At 41.9% G+C, this 20,212-nt stretch overlaps 1 protein-coding gene across 14 annotated transcripts in view; it reads right to left on the reverse strand.

Annotated features, from left to right (window-relative positions):
- Positions 1-20,212, reverse strand: part of LOC109427334 (neurofibromin) — a 40,937-nt gene that overhangs the window by 7,607 nt on the left and 13,118 nt on the right. For 2 of the 14 annotated variants that reach the window (XM_062859986.1, XM_062859985.1), the window contains exons 5-10: positions 17,104-17,354; positions 15,711-16,409; positions 9,564-9,659; positions 8,821-9,023; positions 8,571-8,757; positions 8,274-8,439 (exon numbers count right to left, since the gene is read on the reverse strand). In XM_062859986.1, the coding sequence (XP_062715970.1) occupies positions 8,274-8,439; positions 8,571-8,757; positions 8,821-9,023; positions 9,564-9,659; positions 15,711-16,409; positions 17,104-17,354 (1,602 nt within the window). Of the gene's footprint in view, positions 1-1,346; positions 8,440-8,570; positions 8,758-8,820; positions 9,024-9,563; positions 9,660-15,710; positions 16,410-17,103; positions 17,355-20,212 lie in introns of those variants that run through there. The other 12 variants (XM_062859991.1, XM_029867902.2, XM_062859988.1 and 9 more) reach the window with 11 other exon arrangements.

Below are 20,212 nucleotides of genomic sequence, written 5' to 3' on the forward strand. Positions count from 1 at the left end.
AGGTTTTTTTTAGACATTGCTCAGATAATTCGTTTGGCGATTCCACTAAAAATACTCCGAAGATTCCTCCTGGAATGCTCCATCCATATTGTTTTTGGAAGATCTTCCATAGCTACCTCTGGAATCTCCTCTGATAATTAGCTTCTTTAGGGGTATCCAGATTACGTCATAGTCGGAATCTCCGTCCAAATTAGACGACATCCAATATTTCATCAAGCTTGATGCCCGGAAACTATTTTTAAAATACATTCAAAATTTGTACATTTGTACATTTTTAGTGCTCTGGAGTAAAAGAGCACCATGGGATCTGAGCAATCTCATTTTTCAGCTCACATTCAGGTCATTTCGGGCAAAAATCAACTATCAATTAAGTGAATCGTTCCCTAACAGAAAAATCAAGATGTTAACTTCTCGTATTGAAACCTGAATCAGTATGCCCCCTTAGGATTAAAAAATCCTAGACAAAACTCAAGCTATGAAAGCAACTAATGCTGTGAACAAAAGGCAGCCTTCCAGAGAAAATACTATAACAGGATTGACTGATGGACCAACAACATTGATGAAACCTCGTCATCCTGTCATCGGAAATTGTTATCCACTAGGGTAGCAGGGCAAAATTTATGTTCTGTGATGTACATGTCCAAATGTGTTGTGCAAATTGATGACGCATTTGTAATGTTCCAATACAATCTGTTATATTTCAATATGCATTTGTAGTGCTCCATTTTACTTTGTGTAATAATTTTCTGGAGGACTACCTCAGAAATTCTTAGGAATTTCTCTGAAAATTGCCCGAGGATTCTTTCAACCCTCTGAGGATTTCTTCAAAAATACTTTTAAAGATGCCATTACAACTCCTCCAAGAGAATTCTTCCAGGAATTTCTCACCGAATGGATGTTGGAATTTCTTAAGGAATTCTCAGTAATATCTTCTATTAAATAATTCCTGTTTTGAATCAATATCTCAAAATATTTTTAAGGAGGTTACCATGAGATAGACAAGGAATCCTCGGAAAAATGCCCATAGAAAATCCCGGAAGTCTTCCTTGAAAACTTTGGCAGGAAGTATACCTTAAAAGGATTTTTTACCCATCCGTGTTGATGGAAAATTTTCCGTTTGTTCTTTTATGCTTTCGATCTTGACCAGTGACCAAGCTTTAAATTATCATGGGAGGGCCATTATTGAAGCCAATCAATTCAACATACAATATAGGAACATGACGGGTGAGATTTTACACGGAGTGTCGAAAGACGGTAGCTCAAAAAATCGATACGATAGGTGGAACAATTCCCTTGCTAAATCTACATATACATACCTGGGCTTTCGGATAATAGAAAACGCAGCATTGACATATAGCCGTAAAAATATGTATTAAATTTTGTAGGTTCTTTCTGTCATTCAGTACGAATAGTTTTCTTACAGTATTTGTGGGTGTATGTGTTTCCAGTAGGCTGTTGTGTGCTTTTATGCAATATGTAATTGGGTTACACAAAGTAGGCTTGTTTTCGCTGGATTGGATGAAAACAAGTGATTGTATACAGAGCCATGGCTGATAACCGCTATCAAAATCAAGAGTATACTAACTAAAGCCCTTTGTGTTTAAATCATTTCACCACTTGTAAACTTAATAATGTACTGATTCATGTGCGTGTGTAATGTTGAGTAGAAAAATGTGGACCATCAGAAAAATTAAACTTCAATTATTTTGCTTTGAGCTGTTAGCTGTAGATATTATGTTATCTAAAGCTTTCAATTTTGGCAGCAACACAATTAGAAATGCACGCCTATTCTGCAATTACATGTACTTTCAAGTGTGCTTAAATTGAGATAGGGTCTGGGACCATTTGGGCAGGAGCACCTATTTTGGGCACTTGCTGCTACAACTCAGTCAATTTCAAACCGATTGACTTGAATTTTTGTACATGGCTAGATACTGTGCCTAGCTCATCGTGTCTCAAAAATCAAGTCAATCGGTTGAAAATTGACTGAGTTATAGCAGCAAGTGCCCAAAATAGGTGCTCCTGCCCAAATGGTCCCAGACCCTACATACTCTTTTGTGCTCCGTTTTGAAATGACTTTACACTCATTCAAATAGAATTCCCGTTCGTCACAAGCTCTACATTTTAACTCGCACAGGAAAGGTTTTCAACTATGCTTTGCGTTTAAACAAAAATCTTATTTTTCAATTCAATGTACAGAAATATTTTCCCATTTTTCCGGACATAAATATGTGTCAAGATACGAATGTTTTCTCTCCGTTTGCAAAGAAAACAATGCTTTTGTAGATTCCTGTACAGTTTTCTCTTTCCGGGAACAAAATGGTAAGACATTTCTTTTTAGACTTGCAGAGACTTGGGGTAATGGCACCATTTTGAGTACTTCTTGTTGTCGAGCATTGTGCGCTTTGAAGCCATGAGCAACGTATCATCCGAATGAACCTAGATAAACTTTTCATTCCACTTTGTGGTTAATCAATGTTGCGTCGTCTTGACATTGAAAGTCATCCATTTAGAAATCAATTTTAAAAAGGAATCCGGGAATTTTCTGTTCATAGCTAGAAAACTTTATGCAATTAAAAATGTAAAATGTTGAAATTGCGTCTGACTAGAATTCTGTAAACTCCCAACACCACACATGAAAGAAGAAAAAGAATAGCTCTTACTGACGTCTCCAAATCGTACGATTATGTTTTGAATGTGCTTGCGTGCATGTGTTTGTGTAGTTTTTCTATTAACTTGAGTTTGATGATAATATCTTACGATCATATGGTATCCATCTTTTGTACATCTAGTTTTACATATCTCTTTTTTTAAATGTTATGTGTTGGACTGTCAACAAATCGATGCTTTGTACTACGTACTTTGCTGCAAGAAGCTCTGCGCAGTGAACTAACACTACCGCTAAAGCCGTCGTGATCTAGGGATTCTGACGAAAAGGCTACGTGTTAGTTGGTTATTTTTATATTTGTTTTGGATCGTACAACAATCGAGTAAATTGGATTCGAGAGAAATTTAAATCAAGCGTTAGGAAACAATTTCAACAGTGTAACGGAAAAGGTAGATTTTGGAAAAGAAAACATTTGTAATGTTCATAACCGGTTATATAGCGTGAGGGAAGACGGAAGAAGAGAGAATGAAAGAGAAGAATTAGAGAAAAGTATGAGTATTTTTATCAGTGTGAAGCGAAAATTTGTACGATTTTTTTACGGTAACCGATCATGCGCGCTTATGAAAAATTATAAAATTACATTCAAGCGATTTGTCACAGTTTTCAAGATCCATTAATCTAGTCATAAGGGGAAAAATCGAATGGCACTTGGTGTTAGCGAATAACGTCATAGATACTAACCTAGTTTAACAGATTGAATAGTTATATAACATAGAGACTGGCACGATAGAACGTCGATAATCAACAAGTCAACCCACAGTTAGATACGATTTCGTAAATCCCGCCAACAGGTAAATTCTAGATTTATCGCGGTACATACACAGTAGAGAGGTATACAGGTATACATTTAGAACATTCAACGCAGTTGTTTAGAAAGTCGATGTTGAAAACTTTTGGTGTATTCTGCTCTGTGCTGTAGAGCATATTGATGCTACTGATCCAAACTGTTTTAAAGAAATCTAACGACTGCGATGACCTTAATCAAACTAAACCTAGAGGACATTTATCAAATCGAACCAAAATGAAAAGGGCATATGCTCTCGTCTTTCGATGCAATGAATCATTATTAAATTTCAAAGATGATCTCATATACAACTCGTACAAAAAATTAAAAAAAAAGTCGGGAAATTTTTGTTGCTCAGCGGACACTTTGCTTGGCCATTTTTGGATTCCAGACACGAATGTACTCTAAACCCAGGGAAACCAAAAACATTACTACTGTGGAGAGCTCTAGAACCACTTCAACTTCTGTTACATGGCGACCGTGAATCATTGTGGAGTCGTATACATATGTATACATCCTTCCCTCCATCAAAGCGAACTGGCGTATTTTGTTTTACTCGCGACAGGGCCTAATTGGTCAGCCGGATCGGTCAATAACTGTCCAGACGGGTTTTCACGGACATCGTAGCATTCATCTTAGTTCCACTAAGGGCACGTGAAACATCGTAGAGGAAACGAATGTCGCCGGTGTTGGCTAGGGAGTTCGCTCTTTTGTCCCGTCTACATGAACGTTTCACTTCCTTCTCGAGAGCCGAATAGCGCTCACGGGCTACAGCTTTGGCTCCTCGTGTTGTCGCTCGCTCTATCGCGGCTTTGGCGTTCCTTTGCTCCTCTATCTTCCTCCAGGTACCATCTGTGATCCACTGCTTTATCCGGGTTCGCATTTTTCGTGACTCGATCGATCGAGAACATGCATTAGGATCGTATTTTGTCTTGCCTGGAGTGTTTGGAAACCTCTGTTGTTAGGGATGCTTACTGCTATGTGTCAACATCACCTACTTCAACACTCCTTCTCGTTGGTAATATTCCAGCTACTTCTTGGAACTTTATCGCATGAAGTGGCTTAGTTAACATGTCAACCATTTCTTTGGTCGAATGCAATGGTTCTTGGTTTCGACGTGTTTGGGTCTACGACTTGCATTCGGTGAGGATAGTTGCTCAATGCAAGACTGATTATCATCATAAATTATACTTCCTGATAGCTTCCGTACTGTTCACGGAAATACATATTTGCTTCTTGGAACTCCAGAATATTGAACCGCTATCCAGTTACAGCAAATATCCAGATATGTATACATAGAGGCAGAAATCGTTCTTCGACTGTGGAAATCGTTTCAACGCAGCTTCAAACGTGGTGTTCCAGCCAGACTCGAGCAGCCTACTGCAAGCCATAAACACTTTCGCGGAAGTGGCAAACTACTTTGTGGTCGATTGAAGCCATTCCTGGAGGTTGTCTTATATAGGCAGTTTCTTGAAGTTCTCCGTGGAAGTAGGCTAACTTCAGCGTCTTTCAATTACAGCAGCCTCGGGCTAGCAACTATAGCAAGGTAATAGCTTTGAAGACTTTGAAGAAACAATTTTTTGGCGACCCGGATTGTCGTGCAGATGTTTTTTTTCCTTTGTTACTTCGTACTTCTTTAAAAGACACGTGAGCTTTTCGCTCACGACACTATAGTGACTGTGGTGAATCAAGTCTTTCGGAGCTGCTGAGAAACTCGATACCGCTATCGGCTGATTCGGACTACTTCTCCTCATTAATGAAGGTGGATTCCTGTTCTGACAAATCTTCTTTGTTGTTTTATCTGATCTTTCTTGATTGAATTCAAATTTGGCAATTTTAGGACCTCGTTCGTGCGATCATCAGCTTCGGGAAAACGTTCGTCTCCGTTGAATACGACTTTGTCATTATCAGGATCAATGAACTTGTACGCCTTGTGGTGGTCCGAGTATCCAATGAAAATAATTTTCAAGCTTTCTCGCCTAATATCGGTACCCGAACTTCGCATCAATTAGAAGACATCAGGTTATTTCCACGAGACTGTGATTTTTCCTCTCAACGATTCCGTTCCGCTGCGTAGAATAGCACGCAATAATAAATGTACTACGGAGTGATCCCTTCTGCACGGTAGAACTTTCCAAGTATCTTGGACTTGTATTCACCGCCCTGGCCCGATCGTTTTATTGAAGACTTATTTCCAAGACAAGTTTCTACATACCATCCTGACGTGCTGCATTATCTTCTCAAACGCTTCTGACTTCCGCTGCAAAAAGTACACCACCTTGAATCTTGATTTGTCATCTATCGAAGTCGGCGGCTAACGAGACTCTCTATTTGACCTCCTCTAAGTAGGGTCTGCAACGCTTATCCTTGCTCTTTCGCGGATTCAGGGAAACACTTGAACTGCATTTTTCACACTCCTGTATATTTAGTATTCGTGCACTTTCTGTCTATTTTTCCTAGCTATCTACCTTTACTCCACTTTCACCACTAGTCTGACCTTTTCTTCGGGGCCCCGTTCTCCTGCTGCCATCATCCATTGTTCACCTCTCCAGCGCCTTCTCGGTCCACGGTTCAAATGCGACCTTTGCCGCCCAAATGAACCGAGAGATCCTTGTTTTCCGAAGAATGTGCCTCCTTTGGGTCTTCGGCCGGGTATAGCAAATGGCCGGAACTTCAAGTCTTCGCCGGAATCTTGTTAATGGCGGAGGGTTATCCAATTTGGAGTTGGGGTTCACCTTTGTGTCAAGGATTCGCCTTGGACCTCGTTTTTGAGGTAACCAGGGTTTAACGGCAAAACTTCGGGGTTCTGTGTCCTTGTATTCCACCATACACACAATATAGATACACATTAGCCACTATACAATGGTCTTCACTCGTGTCGATTACTGGCCATTTCTTTCTCAATTGATGATCTTCAAGATCCTAATGGCCTCCTTTCGCTACCACCGTCTACGTCCATATTGCAGGCAAAGCAAAGTGGCTAATGTTTAAGGATGATGGTAGATGCTGTAATTGGCTGAGTCCTAATCGGGTGACCAGAAACACACAAACATTTTCCTGAATTTTATTTAACAAACTGACGAATACTGCTCTAGACCGCGACAAGCTACATATCACAAACCGGCGACGGGCTACTACAAACCGTTACAAAAGAACGATCTTTCCTTCCAGACAGCATCTATCCTCTATTGGACAGCTTTCAATCTGTAGTCCTGATGGCATGGGTGCTGTTGACCATTTGACGAACAGAATTTGAATCACAGTGTCCCACATTCCTGTTTCAGTGATTCAGACATTCGTTGGAGTGATCTGCTGCTATGGTTTCGGATTTGATCAGTTTGATGTAGCACATTTTTCCAGACTTCACTGCTGTAGCTGCAGTCATACCGTTATGCAGACTTTCACAGTTTTGTTCCGGTTAATACGACTTCAACTCATTTCTCAGTCAACTTGCTAACAGAAACTAAATTAATGTCCAACTTCGGAACCCGCAGAACTACTGACAAGCTTATTCTTTTCGGCATACCACCCTTTGGCTTTGCAAATCAATGGTACGCTGTCTTTGACCTTTACTTTTACAACATTCCTTCCCGCTAGTGTAACGGTTGTTCCAGAAAGCGGTGGCTTGACGCATCACAATCGACTATCCATTCGTTGGGCCTGTACTGGCGATGTCGTTTCTTCCGTTGCCGTGGTCTCCCGTGCGTTCTCCACGCCATTCAGGTATTGTTTGTAGTGCTGCTTCCACCTTTCGTCCAGCTCACGTCCGTCCGTCCTTATCCCTGCATATTTCGGCTCGCGGCACGAAGCCGATGTGGGATGCGTTGAACTTCTGGTAGAACTTCCGTGTTACTTGAGAACGGCACAGCAGTTCGATTTCTTCGCACTCCGCTTCTTCCAGGCGGCGCTTTTTCTACCGAAAGAGGCGAGTCTGCTGTTTCCGTTTCTGTTTGTAACGTTCCACGTTCTGTCGAGTCCCTTGCTGCAGCATTACCGCCCGCGCTGCGTTCTTCTCCTCCAAAACCGTTCTGCACTCTTCGTCGAACCATTCGTTCCATCGATTTCGTTCCACATACCCGATGGTGCTCTCGGCTGCGTCGTTGATGGCTGCTTTACTGTACTCCAGCAGTCTTCTGGAGGGGCCTCATCGAGCTCGCTCTGGTTTGGCAACGCGGCTTCAAGATTCTGCGCGTATGCTGAGGCAACTTCCGGTTGTTTCAATCACTCTAGGTTGTACCGTGGCAGTCGCCGGTACCGTACATTGTTGATGACGGAAAGTTTTGGGCGCAGTTTGACCATCACTAGGTAGTTGTCGGAGTCGATGTTGGTGCCACGATAGGTCCTGACGTCGATAATGTCGGAGAAGTGACGTCCGTAAATCAGAACGAGGTAGATTTGCGATTCCGTCTGCTGTGGTGATCTGCATGTGTAACGATAAGGGAGGCTGTGTTGGAAAAAGGTGCTACGTATGGCCATATTTTTAAAGGCGCCGAAATCTGCATTTGGTTTTCAACGCTTATCGTACTCTTCAGCAAGATTCCAACAAACTAATTAGTAGTTCACCCCATTGCACATTTTGTAAGTGCTTGTTTTCAATTTTTAAATGCACGTGTATGAGATCATCTTGCAAAATCACACATACGCATATAGACCGCGTCGAGACAGAACAATGGAAGCTACGATGAGGAAAAGAGTATGGAAATAAATAATCATGAGAACACTAAGATCATCTAAAGAAGGAGAACAGGGAAGGCAAAGGAAACCAACAACACAACCAACAGTTTACACATCGATGAGGAGTTAGTTAGTTTGAGGAAGAACCTTTGTCCGTCGGGGACCCCAACGTCAGGCTGCTCAGGCTCGAGCTGAGATTGTAGGGTCGCGGCGATGGGGGCATCGGTGTGTTCTCCTCTACCGGTAGACACGTTTCAACCATCGCCTCTAGGCAGTTGACGAACAGCTCCGACGATTCGACCATCATGTTGTACTGTGAACAAGAAAAAAATCAAAGTTGTGAACTAGAATCGAAAGTGTTAATCAGCATGAGAAAGGAATGTTAGTTAGACAATAACTGAAGATAATTTTTCATTCATTGATACAAAACATCAAACAACTAACCTTGGTAAACGGTCCGGCGAAACGCCACAAGCCTCCGAATCCGCAACTCTGCAAAAAGTGCAACGGCTGCTGGGAGGCGTCTTCGGTTGCCAACATGTTCTGTATGATACTCTGAACCGACGCCAGTACAATCTGATCGTTGGACACGTTGAGCACGTTGTTCACCTTCTGATCCAGCAGGGAGTGACTGTGGGAAACGAAACAGTTGAGTCTACAAGTTACTGGTCCCAATTCTAAACACCCCACATACATGACCGGGAACACCTTGGGAAACACGACCGATCCCTCGGCTAGATATTGGTACAGAACGCGAAGTTCTGCCTCATCGGTGGCGTACTTGACCAGTGTTGCCAGCACCGTTAGAACCAGAGCCTGCGTGGACGAGTCCGGCAGAACTTCCGGATCGAGCAGTACATTCGATTCGTTGGAAACGGACGATCGCGATCCACGTTCCTGTCGGAAAGAGAGAGATAGATATTTGGAAAAAGAGCAGAGAAGATCGAATTGAGATATATCAGAACTGGTAGTCCTAAGTGCCAGAAAGCAATCTACGGAGAGAAGGAGAGTGATATATGACAGTCAGGCTTATATGTTTTTCTCAGCTGTACTCGAGGCAACGCTGAGAGCGCAGCAAGAACTGCCAGTCGTGCTATAAAGTGTCTACTATTGGAATGTAGCTGTAAAATACGAGATCTGCATTGTTTGTTTGCTTATCGTAACATATACACATGTACATACACATTCACGTCGACACACACACACACATCTACAGAAGCGGGTGTGTTACACGTGTTGGTGAAGATGAGTGAATCGGCCAGTTTCGGCTGAAGTGTGGCATCTGAACATAGCGTGTCCTATTGCTTTTTTGCTTGTTTAACAAAGAGTGTCGAAAAAGAGAAACATTGCGACATAAAACGAGCAGCGGTGTAATGTGTGTGATGGCGGTTGCAACAGAGAGACAATGCGAGACAGAGAACAGTTAGTACTTGATACCTTCTGGCGTTCGGTGGATTTGTCCTGGCGTTCCTTCGGCGTCGGAACGGAAAACGATCGTTGCGTTTTGAACAGTAGTCGAGCAGTCTTTGAACACTGCAAAGTTGACCGGTCGCGTTAACAGAACAACAAAACGTAAACACGCAACAAATGGAATGGAATGGAAATTGAAGACGAACCAAAGATTCAACAAGCGTGTCGTAAAAGTACATGGTTTATTGGATTCAGTGTTGCCAGATATTGGAATGACGCATGCAGGCAAAGCCGAACCAATGAAAAAAAAAACGAAAAACGTTGAATGTGTTAAAAAAAACAAACAAAAAAAACACATCGAATCAAGAGTAGTAAACGAGTTCCATTACACGGAGAACGAAGAGAATTTTCCAAATGTATTCGATGGTGAACATTGAAGAAATGGCGGTTGTGGTGGTGGCGATTGATGGCGATTAGTATTGCAAGGTTGATCAATCCAAACACACAAATAAGCATCGGTTTTGGATTTTTCATTGGTGGCAGGCAGGCGCAATGAAGGGAAGGAAAGAAGATAAAAAAAATATCGAATTAAGCCACACTGATGTAGATGTGTTGAAGTATGGAGACTAATTAGACACAAGAAACATAATCAGGAAAGGATGAGTCATAACTGATGTTTTGCATGAAATATTCAACATTTGCTGTCGATTACGTCCCACCAAGCGTCCAATATCGTATGGACAGGATACAGGTATATGTAACACTAGTAAAATTGATATCGACTTTTTAACAATCATTTTGAAACTTATCTGTCGCATACGTTACTACCAGATGTCGTATTTCAGTTAGATCTATCTATATATATAAAAATGAGTTTGAAGTCCCTTTGAGGCAACAAAACTAAAGAACGGCTGAACCGATCAGGATGACTCTTGCACGGTTCGGTTCGTATTCGTGGTGGTTGTGTTTATATGTACAAAAAGTTATAAAAATCAACTACAAAAGTAAGAAAATTGATAAAGTACTGATTATTTAAGAGCTGGGAAGAAAATCAACACGAGCGAAATAAAACCAATCTAGAGTGCGGTGCAACAATGACCACAACAATTGTCAAACCACCATGTCTTGGCAAGACAAAGTTTGCCGGGCCAGCTAGTTACAAATAAAAGGTCTTTATTGTTCAACTTGAAGATGTAGAGTAAATCTACTCAGCAGGAGGTGCTACCGTAGTGTTGCTAGGTAGGTTTAAGCAAAGGTTTGAGTTGCTAAGATCAAGAATTACAAAACCAATAGTTGGTTCAGTTGATCGTCATCGCGTACTCGTTAAACTCCAACACTCCTCTCTTGTTAACTCCAACTTGGAAGGCATCCGAATTATTGTTTGGACTGATGTTGCTGGTATGGAATCAACGTGGACTGGTTGATTGTTGACTGCTTCGTCTTGTTACAGTTCTTCGGTACGACCATGCTCTGCCACTGTCCCCATGAATTTGGCTCTGCTTGGTCATGAACGTTGAAGGTTGATGAAACTGCATCGTATTCGAATTGAATCCTTTGAACTTGTGTAGCTGGTGATCTCTCGTATGCAGGCCCAACATGTCTACCACTGTGCCAGGATATCCAAGGCGGTTGCATCCATTGTGACCACTTCGCTGGAACTTGAGCTTGAGCTGATCGGAACGCGATTTCATAGGCACTCTAAGTCCAGTAGCACATTATGGATGACTGGACCGATAGTTTCAACAATTACGCCAGAAACTTACTGCCGCTTGGTATTGCTACTGTAGTGATCTTCTTGGTGATGATTGCGAATCGCTGGTATTGATTGTTCATGATGAAGAAGATCCATCTTCATTAGCATCCGCTACGATGAAGTCGTTGTTGTTGTTTAGTAGTCCGATATATGTAGTCAAAGAAAAGTCAAAGGAGCGTTTTCTTCAAGTAACCATTAGCACTATATTTCGCATTTTTGGCCTTATACACTGAAATAAATTTTGTTGTGGAAACTACCGATTCCGTGGTAAAATTGCTAACCTATGATCCCTGATGAAATTTTCAAATGTCTTCACAAAGCACGTTAAAATGTCTTCACATGTCTTCACACTCCATATTGTGGCTTTAGTATAAAATTAATGTTAGAAGTCAAAATTTATGCCTTGTTCTCACTTAGCTTTATATGAAGGAATATACCGTGAGGTCATCCAGCAATAATGCATGGTTCCCTCCAGAATTTCCATGGCAATTTTAAGAAGTTTTCCCGAAAATTCCTAAACAAGTTCCTAGGATTTATTTTCTCGAGTTCCCAAAAAATCCGGAAATTTCTTTAGAAATTCCTTCGCGAATTCCTCGGAAATTCACTCAGGAAGTCCTCGCGAATACCTTCAGAAGATCCCTGGGAATTCATCGTGGAGTTTCTCAAAAATTCCCCCAAGTGGTCCTCGAGAATTCCCCCAGGAGTTCCTCGCGAATTCCTGCAGAAGATCCTCAGCAAATCCTCCTGCAGATCCTCGGCAGTTCCTCCAAAAGATCCTCAGGTATTCCTCCAGGAGATCCTCAAGAATTCTGCCAGGAGTTCCTCGAAAATTCCTACAGGAGTTTCTCGGGAATTACTCTTGGACTTAATCGGGAATTCCTCTAGAAGATCGAGTCGAATCGAAATCGAATCGAGAAATCTTCCAGGGGTTTCGGGAATTCCTGCAGGAGATCCTCGGGAGTTCTTTTAGGAGATTCTCGTAAGTTTCTCCAGGAGTTGATCGGGAATTACTCTAGGAGTCTTCGGAAATTTTTCCCGGAGCTCCCCGGTAATTCTTCCAGGATCTCCACGAGAATTTCTCCGGGAAATCCTCGAGAACTCCTTCAGATGATCATCGAAAAATCTTCCAGGAGTTTGTCGGAAATTCGCTCATGATATCCATGGAGGAAATCAACGAGAATCTTCAACAATTACTCCAGGAATTCTTGCAGGAGTTCCTCGCGAATTTCTCCAGAAGTTAATCGAGAATTCCTTCAGGAACACCTTAAAAAGTTTCACAGAAAACCTCCAGGAGTTTCTTGGGTATTCCTCCAGGAGTTCTTAGGAATTCCTTGGGAATATTCTGAGGAGTTACATGCTTCTCGGCAATTTGTCCAAGATTCCCACGTGCAGTTCTTCATAGTTTCTAGAGCTTCTTTTCCGGCAGTTCCTCGGGAATTCCTCTTGGTCCCCAGAAAACCTACTCCTATCTATATATATAAAAATGAGTTTGAAGTCCCTTTGAGGCAACAAAACTCACGAACGGCTGAACCGATCGGGATGACTCTTGCAGGGTTTGATTCGTATTCATGGTGGCTGTGTTTATATGTAAAAAAGTTACGAAAATCAACTAGAAAAGTAGCAACATTGATAAAGTACTGATTTTCCATGAGCTTGGAAGGAAATCAACACGACCGAAATTAAATCAATCTAGAGTGCGGTGCTATTTTGAGTTCAACAGTTGTCAAACCATCACAAGACGGCAAGACAAAGTTTGCCGGGACAGCTAGTTCATATATAAAAATGAGTTTGACTTCCCTTTGAGGCAACAAAAGTCACGAACGGCTGAACCGATCAGAATGAATTTTGCATGGTTAGATTCGTATTAATGGTGGCTGTGTTTATATGTAAAAAAAAGTTAGGAAAATGAACTAAAAATGTAAGAAAATAGACAAAATGCTGATTTTTTATGACCTGGGAAGGAAATCAGCATGATCGAATTGAAAACAATCTAGAGTGCGGTGCTATTTTGAGCTCAACAGTTGTCAAACCACCATAAGACGGCAAGACAAAGTTTGCCGGGACAGCTAGTTTCTCATAAACTCCTGAAACATTTCCTGAGAATCTCTTGAAGAATTTCCGAGAAATTTCCGAGGAACTCTGGAAGAATTCCCGAGTAACTCTTAGAGAAATCCCCAGAAAACTCCTGGAAAAAATCCGATGAACTCCAGGAGGAATGGCCGAGAAACTCCTAGAAAAACTCTGAAGAATACATGGAGCAATTTTCCAAGCAATTTCTTAGGAGTTCATAGAGGAATTCTCAAGGTATTCCTGAAGAGCTCCTGAAAAAGTTTATAGCAAACTCCTGAACAAAAATCCCAAGGAACATCTGGAGAAAATTCCGAGGAATTCATGTAGAACCCGACGAACTCCTGGAAGAATTTTCGAGGAACTCCTGTTGGAATTCCTGATGAACTCTTAAAATATCTCAAGGAACATCTTAAGGAATTCTCGAAGAACTTCTGAAGTAATTTTCGAGGAACTCCAGGAGAAATTCCCTTGGAACTCTAGAATGAATTCCTGAGAAACTTCTAGTGGAACTCCTGAAGAAATTCTGGTGGAATTCTTGAGGAACTTCTGGGAGAAATTTCGAGGAACTCTTGGAGGAAAGAAATTCCCGAGGAACTTCAAGAGGAGTTCCCAAGGATCTCCAGAAGAATTCCCGAGGAGCTCCTTGGAGGAATTCCCGAAGAACTCGTGGAGAAATTTCCGATGAACTCTGGAAGAATTCCCGGGTAACTCCTGGAGGAATTTAAAAAAAACTCCAGGAGAAATTCCAGAGAAATACATCAAGGAATTTTCTGAGAACTCCTGGAAGGATTCCCGAGGAACAGTTAGAAAAATTTCTAAGGAATTTATGTAGGATTTCTCGAGAAATCTACAGCGAACACTAGTGCAAGGGCTTCTTTCTCAATTTATCTGTTATTCTGTTCTGCAGCCGTGAGAGATTTTGAAACATAGACTCGTTTGGCACCTTTTCGACACGTTTTGCTATTTCATCAACGAGCTTGGTCTTGATCAGTTCCAACGTTAACTCGTCGTCGGATCTACTCTCCAAAGCAGTGGTAAGTGTACTGAACGACTCCGGAAGTCTCATCCATACCTAAACTTGCCAAAGTCATTCGCTTGATGAAGTCTTCCATCTCAAAGATATGTTGTTCTATATCCTCACCATCAATGTATAATTGCTTCAAGAGTGCTTCATATGCCTTTGAAGTCAAGGTTACTTTTCCGTGATGATGGTGTGCCTTTGATGAGGTCCAGTTGGCTGTCCTAAAGCACCAAGCCAATTGTCGATCACGCCTTCTGGTCTCCACTGTCCCACATTCAAACTCTTGCTCCATCAGCTGCTCCAAGTCCAGCATCCAGCTCTGGTCGGTTCCCGGTCACGAACTGCCAGAATTCTTCACGAACTAGAAGAAACTCTACCTTTTGCTTCTAGCTACTGAAGTTGCTTCCATTCAGATTGGCAATTCCCAAACAATCCATTTTCGATTGCAGTGTGAAATTTTTTTCGGCTTGTTTATTGGTTACTCTTGGTTACGGTTGGGCCCACAACCTGTTGGTAGGGTGTAATGAAGAACAACTGTCTATTACAAGCACAGAGAGAGTATACTAAGTGGAACTGAATTCATTATGGTTACAGACTACAACGTTCTAGACATTCTCCAGAACTTGCTTCGCCATCATAATGCAGCGTGTTCCTCACGGTGAACTATTAGTTCCGAACAAGAACATAAGAACAGATTTGATTCGAAACTTGTAAACGTATTTTAACTCATGTGATCATTTGTTTTTCTTAACAATGGTAATAAAACAGAATCAAAAACCATTCTCATAATTAATCCAAAGACGAAAATACGTGCGGTACCAAAATAGAGAGATGTATATGTAGTGCGAAGTGGGTAAACAAAGTTCAACGGAAGGAAGATACTATAGAATTTGGGTAACTGACAAACCTGAACCAATTACACTTCCGTTCGACCGTTTGAAGCGTCAGATATGAGAGAGAGAGACAGTGCACTAGAAACTTGATGACTTGTAGTCCTTTTCTAAAAAAACGAAACTATGTATTTCAAGACAAATAGGAATACAAACGTGTTTTCACGACAAAATGTGGAAAGGATTCTGAACTAGAAAGTAATTACGAAACGTTGTAAACTTGGGGAGAGGGGACAAATCGATATCGAGTAAGAAACAAGATGGAGAGAGCACGGTGAGAATGTGGAAAAAACGAAGAGCTGTTAACATATTACTTTATAGAACAGTGTTGCTAGGGATGCTCAAAAGAGTAGAATAGTGAGTCTAAAAGGTTAAGAGCAAAAAATCGGGCGAGTACGGGGTAGACTGAAGGGTGTTCTTTTTGGTTTGGGCTTTCTTACTTTGATCGCTGACATGTCTTGCAAGCAGTCGACGATGAAGTTGTTGGCTTCATCATCGTGTTCTACGTCTTCGATTGACTGCGCCGGACTAGTGCTGTTGGTGGCGCCACTGGCGCTACTGTGGGCGGTACTGATTGTCAGCGTACTATTGGTAGTGGCGGGATTAGTGCAAGTCGAGGTAAGGTTGGAGGTGATAGACGTGGCGACGCCACTATTGTTCAAGTTAGTCGAAGTAGACGCGGTGGTAGTGGTAACAGTAGTAGCTGTAGGAGTACTAGTAGTAGTGATGCTTGCCGCAAAACTAGTATTACAATTGGAGCCAATGGCGGCAGAAGGAGGAGCAGAGGAGATACTGGTACCTGAGTAAATGTGAGCTTGCTTGAGTGCCAGCAGTTTGGCAATGTTTGGGTTAGTCAGAACCTGGCTAACCGGTTCCGATGAGGAGCGCCGATTGCGGAAGTCACTCCGATGGTACGCACCACCACAGATTTGGCTACTATTGTTAGAGGTGCTTGCATTTATCGTGTTGTTGATGTTGTTGTTTGTGATACTGGTCGTGTTGTACGCGGACAGTGTGGTAGTAGTCGTATTGATATTAGTACAAGCGTGTGACACAAACGAGGAATGACTGATCATTCCCAGGTTCGGATTATGGGACAAGTCTAGACTTCGCCAGGATTTTCCTCTGATAGCCGGGTCCTAGATGAGGAAACGTGTGGGATGCATACAAAATGGGTTCATAAATTACATTATAATCGAAAGTTTTTAGTATTGCAGAGATACTGGATTAGTATTGGAAGAAAGACGATTTTTACGCAGTTAGGTCAATTTACCAAAACAATATCAAATTACAAAGCATAATGAATCAAACCAATTGATGTTGGTAAATCAACCGCACGTAAACCAACGTAAACGAGTTCAGGGATAGAGATGACATTTGTACAAAGATGGATCGTGACGTAGGAGAAACACCAACCTAAAATTATCGAGAACCCATGAACTTCCAGTAACAATAAACAACTATTCAAGAAATCAAAATAACTCGATATCCATTCGGAAACTCGAAACAAAGAGATCAATCCTAACAAATACAACTAAGCATTGATTATGTACGTAAATAGGGAATGATTGTGATCAATGGTAACGTTAGAGATTTTGGAAAACCAATTAACATTTTCTACAAGGGGTAGAAGAAATGGTAAACTAAATACCGAACGTCCAATTTTTCTACCATTTAACTCTACACAAACAGAAATATGAAACAGTAAAGGGTCTTCCTAGAATGAGCAAAATGTCGACTCCGAGAGACGATCATCGCCGCCTCCATAGGAGCATCTCGGCTTCCCACCCATCAAAACAGTATACCTTCCGAGACCAGCCCTCCCAAACCTACCTGATGTGGTTGCACCTTGTGCGATTGTCGGGCATACTGAATGGCCGACTGGTCCAGCATATCCCAGGACTTCTGGCGCCGAACGTTCTGGCCGCCCGCTCCCGACTGATTGGCACCGGCTCCGTGGGCGGCCGATGGATCGCCCCCACCAGCAGTGCCGTCGCCAACGCCACCGGATTCCGCTGGCCAACGCGGAAGGGTGTGCTTAACGTGACATCTGGAGCGCACTTCCTCCGAGAAGCAGATCAGGGCTGCAAAAAAAAAACAAGTAGGTAATTCATATTACAGAACAACTTTACATGGAAAATCTACGTTTTCTCAACGACAAGGTTGTCCACAAGTTCCTCTATCGTATAAAACTGCTGACTTGACTAAGCTGTAACAGACAAAATAACGTCTACGGTCGACTTTCCTTTCTGGAATAGTCTTACAAGGATGATCCTCTTGAGTAACTTCCCGTCATGTCGAGCAAGCACCTTGATCTACATTGTAACGGGTCACCTGGCGGTTTCCTCGCCTTCGTCAATAGGATTAGATTCTACCTTTTCCAAACCTCCAGGAAGACTCCCTCGTCAAGATATTTCTGCATAGCAGATCTGAAAATCTCGGGGGCCTTTAGAATTACTGCTTTTAGTGTCAAGTTGAGAGTTCCATTCGGATATGGGGCCTAATGTACGCTAAATGATTCTGGCAAACTCCGCAAGTTGCACAGGTCTCTTTGCTAGCCCTTTTCTTGGTCTTGAGCACCACTTTGGCAGTCACGAATGTCACCCATCGTTCATCCCGCGTGTCATCAGAACGTTCCCGCTGCATCCGTTGCTTTGCCCATAGACAAATTTCCCAAATGGAGGAGAACGTGCTTCCAGGGCTGACCTACTTATACGGAACAGATTGACTCACCGGTGATCCACGGTTCACAGGATGCACTTTCCTACACCACAACATATTTTTGCTGGTACAGTGGTTATTCGGTTTTATCACGATCAAAAAAAATTTTACCGTGATATAAACGAAACCGTGAATTTGGTGAAACGAGAAAAAAATGTTATTTTTTTATTCAAAATCGTTCAGCTGTAAAATATATGAGTCGTATTTCACATTTTTTAACAGTTTTGGTGAACTGGGAAATGCTGTATTGATTATATTTTGATTTCGGAATGTTTTAGAACAAGTGTGATAAAAACGAAACGGAAATCGTGATAAAATCGAATAGAAAACCGTGAATTTGGGCGAGTAGTGATTAAAACGACTAGTGATAAAACCGAAACGCCACTGTAAAAACTTCGCTGATTTTTGGCGTGCTGATTGCATTCAGCAATACAAATTACTGTGTATCAGCAATTATTTTTCAACTTGCTGAACCATCCAGCAATTTAGACAGTTGATCTGTAAAGTTGTGCTGAAATTCAGCAAAAATGTTGCTGAAATTCAGCAATTTCTTTTGCTGAATTTTTGGCGTGCTGGAAGCATTTCAAAAATTTTAGTGTAGGCATTCTGGGGTGAAATCGCATGCAAGCGAGAGCAACTCACTTGCAACGAGTTACATTCACTTGCTATTTTCTCAGCTCAGAAGCGTGCAATCAAGAACGATGTATGGACGACTTTTACCTTGTGATTTCGTCTAAAACTTTGCTGAATGGAGTAGGGGTCGCATACGAATCCCAAGGTCGTGACAGCGCTGTGAAAGCGACTCTCCACGAGGTGAGTGTAATTTACATTCACCTCGTGGAGAGTTGCCTTTGCAGCTCCCTCGCGACTTCGGTATGCGTGTGCGACCCCTACTCTATTCGGCAAAGTTTTAGACGAAATCACAAGGTTAAAGTCATCAATACATGGTTTCGTGATTGCACGCTTCTGAGTTGAGAAAACTGCAAGTGAGTGTAACTCTTTCCAAGTGAGTGTTCCCATCCTTGAGCGAGAGCACAGATTAGACCGAGTGAGTCTCACTCACGGTGGAGCGCCTTCTTAAAAACCTCGTCGTTAAAGTATGATGTTCCATCTGCGAGGGATTAGTAAAGAGATTTTGTATCCGTGCCTCGAAATGAAACGCGAGACTGAATGGACAAGGAACGGCGGTTTATTATAACAATGGGAAAATAGCTTGAAAAACGTCTGCACTTGTTGAGAACTTGTTTGAGAATGATCAACAGGTTGCTAACAATCGTCAACTAGGGATTATTTATTTATATTTGATTTGATCCATCTGACATAGAAATGGTCTTAATAAATATAAACTTAAAAACATACTTAAAACATAAACAGCACAAAGTTAATTACGTCTAAAATATTCTATAAAACGGTTACGCAGCGTCGAAATTTGTATGTTGAAGTCGAAGATAGGAAAAACTTGGCTGAATTTCATTGTCATGTGTCTAAGTCGACTCTCCACATGTCGATGTTCTACATCTCGATATCTCTCCCTATCTCGATGCTTTGGTCGGTCCCTTCAATCTGCATACCTTTCACCTCTCTACATGTCGATACCTCCTTATCTCGGTATCTCTCTATCTCGATGTGATCTAGTTCGTTTTTGTCTAGATTTTCTCTCCATATGTCGATATGCCCGTTTTTACAGGTTGCTAGATCTCGTTTCTTAGGTGCAAAACATTCTGGGAAAGCGAAGTGACATCTGTTTGTTGACGTTTTTTCCTAAATACGGACGATTTTTCAATCTAGTATGCATTTCAAATTGGTTCTTGAATTCGATCTCTCCCTATCTCGATGGTCTTTTCAATATAGAGATGTAGAGAGTCAACTGTAGTCAGATCATGCTGCCCGTATAAAGTATTTGAGCTACCGAGACTAACGAAACTCCTGTTACGCAGGGGCCGCTCAGGGGCGTAGATATCGATGTTTGCCAATATGTTATACGAATCGATTTCACCTTTGAGCAATTTTGCAACAAAAGTGGATTGCGACGCATAACGGCGGTCCTCCAGAGTATCAATCCCCAATAAACGACAGCGTTCCGCATATGGAGGCAGGTTTTCCGGATCACGCCAGGGAAGATTTCTCAGGGCATATCGCACGAATTTCTTCTGCACGGATTCAATTCGAGTTATCCAGCTTATGTGAAATGGACACCATACCACAGCAGCAAATTCCAGAA

The sequence above is a fragment of the Aedes albopictus genome, chromosome 3, assembly GCF_035046485.1.
Source record: "Aedes albopictus strain Foshan chromosome 3, AalbF5, whole genome shotgun sequence".
Lineage (NCBI taxonomy): Eukaryota > Metazoa > Arthropoda > Insecta > Diptera > Culicidae > Aedes > Aedes albopictus.